Source organism: Gymnoscopelus microlampas, assembly GCF_963454915.1.
Source record: "Gymnoscopelus microlampas genome assembly, chromosome: 12".
Lineage (NCBI taxonomy): Eukaryota > Metazoa > Chordata > Actinopteri > Myctophiformes > Myctophidae > Gymnoscopelus > Gymnoscopelus microlampas.
This window is the reverse complement of record NC_139949.1, coordinates 45,935,064-45,942,245: the sequence shown is the minus strand read 5'-3', so window position 1 is coordinate 45,942,245 and position 7,182 is coordinate 45,935,064. Positions and strand designations below refer to the sequence as shown.

Sequence of the window (7,182 nt, the reverse complement as noted above, 5' to 3'; positions counted from 1 at the left end):
GACCCACAAGGGTCCATTTGGTTCCTAACTATTCATCATTTAGCTGGGGACCCCCTGGAACTCCCTCAAGGACCCCTGGGGGTCCCCGGAACCCACTTTGAGAACCAATGCTGTACAGTATGTGGAGGCGGGGTGAAGCCATGTGGTCCGCCCCCGCAGATGAAGCAGCAGAGAGCGGACAGCAGCGGTCCAGTGAGTCCGCAGCGTTCTAGTGTCACCTCCACACACACATACACATACACACGCACACAAACACACACACATGACATGACGGGAATGACGGGAGGTCGAGCGACATATGAGCCAATATCCACTCGATCTGCGCGCTGCTGCTGCTTGCTGCTGAGCCAAAGTATGGAGAACAACGATCTACTGTAGGCTGCTGTACCCCCCGATCACTGCGGGAATAACTTCACTGCTTCCTATGAATTGGGGGATTATTATTGGACAGCGCGACCACGAGTAGGCTCTGCCTAATATGCCTTGTTTATTTAGTGATCGGCTGCGTGCTTTGTCGTTGTTTATTTAATATAACTCGGTCGCCCCGGTGGTATGAAAGGATATCACGGTCATGAAGCATGTGTGTGTTGTTTCTGTTCCTCCTGGCGCTGCTGGACTCTGCGCAACATTGGTATTACGCATGTTGATCCTTGAGACGTGTTCAGACAGTGAAGAGGAAACGTATTACATACTGGGCGATAATGGGCTAAACACTTACAACTTGTTTTATGTGTTGTAAAAAAAAGTGTGTTTCAACGTTGACCTCCATGGAGTGTTTACTTACGAGGATTGTCATTGTGTTGTGGTGGTGGTGGTGCCAACATTTGACCGCTGGCTTCAGCCTGGAGATGGGAGTCTATGACATAGAGAGGAGCAGAGCGGCTAAGTGTGAACTCATAACCATCCCTATGTGCCAGGGCATCGGCTACAACATGACTCGAATGCCCAACTTCATGAAGTACGAGAGCCAAGCCGAGGCCAGCGTCAAACTGAACGAATTCGCCCCCCTGGTGGAGTACGGCTGTGACGCGCACCTGCGCTTCTTCCTGTGCTCCCTCTACGTTCCCATGTGCACGGACAAAGTGTCCGCCACCATCCCCGCCTGCCGGCCCATGTGCGAGCAGGCCAGGCAGCGGTGCTCGCCCATCATGGAACACTTCAGCTTCAGCTGGCCCGACTCGCTGGACTGCTCCAAGCTGCCCATCAAGAACGACCCCAACTCCCTGTGCATCGAGGCGCCAGACAACGACACGCGCCCGGAGGCCAGGAGGGGCGAGGGGATGCTCCCGGTTCCCCCCAGACCCAGACAGCCCGGAGCGGACGGCCCCAGGCACGCGGGGGGACCCGCCGACCCGGGCCCGGCCCTGTGCGAGAACCCGGAGAAGTTCCAGTACGTGGAGAAGAGCCGATCGTGCGCGCCCCGCTGCTCGGCCGCCGTGGACGTGCTGTGGTCGCGCCGGGACAAGGACTTCGCCTTCATCTGGATGGCGGTGTGGTCCACGCTGTGCTTCTTCTCCACCACCTTCACCGTCCTCACCTTCCTCCTGGACCCGCAGCGCTTCCAGTACCCGGAGAGGCCCATCATCTTCCTCAGCATGTGCTACAACGTCTACTCGGTGGCCTTCGTCATCCGCCTGGTGGCCGGCGCGGAGAACGTGGCCTGCGACCGCGAGAACGGAGAGCTGTACGTGATCCAGGAGGGCCTGGAGTCCACGGGCTGCACCATCGTCTTCCTGATCCTCTACTACTTCGGCATGGCGTCCTCCATCTGGTGGGTGGTCCTGACGCTCACCTGGTTCCTGGCGGCCGGCAAGAAGTGGGGCCACGAGGCCATCGAGGCACACAGCAGCTACTTCCACATGACGGCCTGGGGTATCCCGGCCGTCAAGACCATCATCATCCTCACCATGAGGAAGGTAACCCCCCCCCCCCCTTCTTGCCACCTTCCTTCTCTCTCTCGATAGGATGCTGGCGACTGACCAAGATATGGCTACCATGCAGACCAGGGTTCATCAATATGTCCGTACACGGACAAATGTGTCCGTGGCAAACACTGGGCCTCGTCCGTGGCAAATTTTTGATTTTCTTTTTTACACACCATTATAATGTTCTTATTTTGATCATCAAATCATACCAATCAGATCATACCAATCAATGGACCCATTTGTACACTCTCAGAGTTACAGACCTGTTATGGTCATTCAGGGCTAGCTCTTTATGTGTTTCTGGTAATATTATTGTCCACTCATTTTGTATGTCTGTGGCAAAAAAAATATTTTGACCAAAATGTCCACCACAAGCCAGCATGGCGATGACCCCTGATGCAGACATGTCTTGGTCACTCGTTCTCATGGTTTTTGTTTCTTAGATTAGTTTTTCTCGACCACAAAAGTAAGAATGTGATTTAGGTGCTCAAACGTTTTAATTTCAAGGAACCCCCGTAACTCTGAGAGTGTACAAAAGGTCCATTTGTTTCCCTTTGTACACAATTCAGAGTTACAGACCTGTAAGGGTCCATTTGGACCCCCTCAAGGAACCCTGAGGGTCCCTGATCTCCACTTTGAGAAGCCCTGATTAAAACAGATGCTAGGTTCATTGTTTACCTGGCATCCTATAGTTTCAATGTACAGAAACATTGTTTACTTTAGACAGATGATTGTTTACCTGGTATCCAGGTTTCTTGAGGAACTACACTGTCCCCTCCACATTCTATTTACTGTGATTATTCACCTTGCTTATTGTAAGTCGCTCTGGATAAGAGCGTCCGCCAAATGCCTAACTTGTACATTGTCTTTGTAAGGTGGCGGGCAGTGAGCTAACAGGGCTGTGCTACGTGGGCAGCATGGACACGGACGCGCTGACGGGGTTCGTTCTCATCCCCCTGTCCTGCTACCTGGTGGTCGGAACCTCCTTCATCCTCATGGGCTTCGTGGCGCTCTTCCACATCCGCAAGGTGACCAGGGCTGCATCTATCCATTGTTTCATTGTCCATTACATTTTCGATTACAAAAATCGATTAATAATAATAATTGAGAATTATGTTTTTCTTTCTTTTTTCTTTCTTTTTCATGTATCGAATTGAATCAATGCGAAGGAATTGAATTTGATTATTTTATAATTGACTAAATCAATTAGTCTGATTAACCACTTAAGCCCTAATTTATGCTTTAAGCTACATCAGTGTCGGCCAAAAATAGCAGCTGTACAAGCTCAAAAAATGGCGCATTACGATACCCTAACCCTAGTGTGTACATCTAATATTTTTGCAAAAAAAAAACCTAAAAAGGCAAAAAGAAAATTACCCTCCAAATCGATTATTTGTATTAAAATAAAATATCGCAAATGTTTTATAACCGATTAAATCGATTGGTTTGATTAACCGCTGCACCCCTACAGGTGATGAAGACCGGCGGCACCAACACGGAGAAGCTGGAGAAGCTCATGGTGAAGATCGGCGTCTTCTCCCTCCTCTACACCATGCCCGCCGCCTGCGTCATCATCTGCTACATCTACGAGCAGCTCAACGCCGACCACTGGAAGCTCCGCGCGCTGCAGAGCAAGTGCACGTCGTTCCCCGGGCGCCGCAACGAGGACTGCTCCCTGGAGGCGTCGGTGCCCACCGTGGCGGTGTTCATGCTGAAGATCTTCATGTCGCTGGTGGTGGGCATCACCAGCGGCGTGTGGGTGTGGAGCTCCAAGACGCTGCAGACCTGGCAGGGCCTTTGCAACAGGAAGCTGGTGGTACGGAGGACTAGCGGGAAAGCGTGCGGCGGCGGCGGCGGCAGCTCTCACTGCCATTACAAGGCCCCCCCCGCGGTGGCGGCGACCGCAGCGCTTTCCAAAGCAGAGCCCTGTCCAGAGAGCCCTGCGCCGCGTGTGTGAAACGCAATCCTGTGACTCATTCATGAGTCTATGTATGGACTCACTGTCACAGGGACCAAACAGGATTTTTTTTTTACAGTGCTCCTCTGTAGGAGCCTTCCATCTGGAAATGGGTTTGTGTGTGTGTGTGTGTGTGTGTGTGTGTGTGTGTGTGTGTGTGTGTGTGTGTGTGTGTGTGTGTGTGTGTGTGTGTGTGTGTGTGTGTGTGTGTGTGTGTGTGTGTGTGTGCGTGCGTGCGTGCGTGCGTGCGTGCGCGCGTGCATGCATGCGTGTCCGGGGCTAATCTCCCAAACCGCTGGACTGATAAGCGCCACATTTCCTTTTTCTCTCACATATCTTACATTTTATAATGGAAGTCGAAGGCAATCGGATCGGGCTGAAACAACGCCCAAATATGGAGGCAAGGAGGCATACGTCATAGTTGACATCATAGACTGACCACATGAAGTCATTAGACAATATCTTGTTACTATATGTGACAGATGAGCACTATGACAGTGACTCTCAACCTTTTCAATTTGAAGGACCCCCCCAGTTTGATATGCATTAGCCAGTGGTTCTCAAACATTTTAATTTCAAGGACCCCCATAACTCTCAGAGTTACAGACCTGTAAGGGTCCATTTCGAACCCCCTGAGGGTCCCTGGACCCCACTTCGAGAACCACTGCATTAGACCACGGACCCCCATTTTGATACCCGTCAACATTGCTATGTCTGAATACTCAATATGACATACAGTTCTATTGGACATGGATGATACTTTATATTATACAGGCTGAACATTTCAAACGGTGCCTTTTGTCTAGTACCACAGGGCGCTAGAGTAGATGTTCATTTCATTTGTTGAACCCTCCCACAATACACAACATACAGACAGACAGTGTCAGAGGTGATTCATGACTGATGATGATGAATGTGAACACATTGAGCTGAAATGAAGAAGAGACCTTACAGTATATGGATGGATGGATGGTGTCTCAGGGTTATTTCCAGGTCCTTTTTATTTATTGTTTTGAAATACTTTTGACTGAATTATATATTATATAAACTGTACATTTTGTTTCTTTTCAGTAACAGTAAAACACAAACCTATTGCTATGTTAGTTTTATCCGTATTGCAGTCAGAAATGCTTTAAATAAAATAACACACTAGTTTGATCCTGGGAGTCTTAAGAAGAAAACAAAGAAAAAACATTCACGCATTTCCATGTCACTGCACAGTTATAGGAGTTAGGTTGTCTTGTGTTCCGTTTTTGAGACATACTGGACAAAACATGCTTGAAAATTACTATCACAAAATAAATCGCAAAAGTTTCACAATGTCGATTACTGACCAAACTCCACACTTTTAATTCTACATAACAGGCCTAACGTTTCAGTATAGAATACATGTTTTACCTTCATGAACAGATGTGCAAAGGTTTGCTAAACAGCCATCATAATAGTTAGTAGTCTACTAACATACTTTTGTGAAACCAGAAAGAGCAAAAAAGCATCCATAAAAAGCCCAGGATGATTCCTTATAATTTGTCTGCTTTGTGACAATGTTTACTTATTGGGGGGGGGAAGAGGCCTTTATAGTGTGCAAAAGAGTGTGTATGTACGATGTAGCTATCATATCAATTTTCTATACCTGTCACAATTCTTCACTGAGTCGTGCACCATTTTGTATTTTAGTTTTTTATAATTTAACCACATGAACTCTAGCATCCTTATTCTGGGCAAGTCATAACCATTCTGCTAAAATAGGCAAAATCTTGGCAAAGATAACATCTTGCAAGCTTGTAGAGCGACTATTTTCAGTATTTGAAGTATATACAGTATGTAAGGTTTAAGTGGTTAAATTTGGTTAGAACTAAATGATTAATAGTGAATAACATCATACAGTACACTGCTGGGATGAAAACAATTATTGTGTAATAGATTGGATTGTTGTGAAATACATTTTTGTATATTGTCTAAACATATATAAATGAGTTATGAGTTTTGAATACATTGCTTGAGCTAAAGTGCCTTTGAAGTTTATATTTTGGTGTTGATGGCAATAAACGTAAGCATATTTTCACTTGTGCCATACTGCCATTAAACCACACAGACATTAATGTGTGTGCTAATGTCTTATGTAGTAGCCGTATATTTGACTGAAATACAACATACTGTAAGAACCCATAAAGATCAATTTGTCTGATACCCACGCAGTTTTATGCATACATTTTATAAATTTGTATGCATAAATTGAGGCACTTGTGGCTTACAATGTGTGTGTACCTTGCAAAGACCTTGTTATGTTTCATCTCTTACTCCACACCAATAATGCAAAAATACCATACGATAATCTTGCAATAAATGTTTGTAAATCACGGGAAGTGAAGTGACACGTATTTTGTACAGTAATAAGTTAAATTCATGGTCAGTGTGTGTTGGCACACAGTTAAAGGGCACGGAAAAAAATATATTTAAAAAGAAATGTATATCCAAAAATGTATTAAGGTTTACACCCACAAAAAAATTACAACTTTTCAGAAATCTTCAGAAATCTTCAAAGATTTTCCAATTCTTGAAAAATGTAATTAAAAAATAGCTGAGCTACAAGGTCACGTCTTGCGATGTGACACATTACTAGCTTGTAGATCTGCTATTTTTGCTATTTGTCGCAGTAAAATGAACACAGAGGATTTTGCTGTGCTGTTGGAGCACATTTCATATTGGTTATGCTCCATATGAAATTAACAGGCAAAGCCCCACGCTGTTGACTTTATGCTCCTTTTAATGTCAATGTTTCTCCGTATTGCATCACTGCACCATCACCTTTTTGGAATTTCAAAAGCTCAGCTGCACAACCCAAACAAAAAGCTATTTATTCAACACAGTTCTGCTTCATTCTGGTAAGTCGGTGTTGAGTGTTTTCCTAACGTGTGTCGTCACTTGAGGTGGAAAATCATCACAGCCTCCTTCAGGGTTGAAAGAAGTACTCGGAACTCTAGCGCCCTATTCCGGGGGGAACATTTGCCAAAGACAGCAGATCTGCAAGCTCACAGCACGTGGCAACGCAACGCGTTGTGAGCTTGTAGATGTAGATCGGCTATTGTTGGTGGAGAGATTTGGTGTAGGGGGGGAAAAGGACGGGGCCTAGACTGGTACAGAGCCCTGGGGGGGAGGGGGGGGGTGTAAGGTATGTATAGGGTTTAGTGGCCTAAGTAAATAGTACAATGTAAAAGAAAAACTCCTTTACAAGTTAGAAATGACTGTACTGCATTAAGTGCAATTTCAAAAGTATTTGCATCAAAATATACTTACAAG

General features: G+C 46.0%; 1 protein-coding gene across 1 annotated transcript; it reads left to right on the top strand.

Moving 5' to 3' along the window:
• Positions 1–324: 324 nt before the first annotated feature.
• Positions 325–6,089, top strand: LOC311056883 (frizzled-9-like). The gene is made up of 3 exons (XM_084073726.1): positions 325–1,916; positions 2,801–2,953; positions 3,397–6,089. The coding sequence occupies exons 1-3, from the start codon at positions 729–731 to the stop codon at positions 3,880–3,882; spliced, it is 1,827 nt and encodes a 608-aa protein (XP_083929852.1). The 5' UTR covers positions 325–728; the 3' UTR covers positions 3,883–6,089.
• Positions 6,090–7,182: the final 1,093 nt, after the last annotated feature.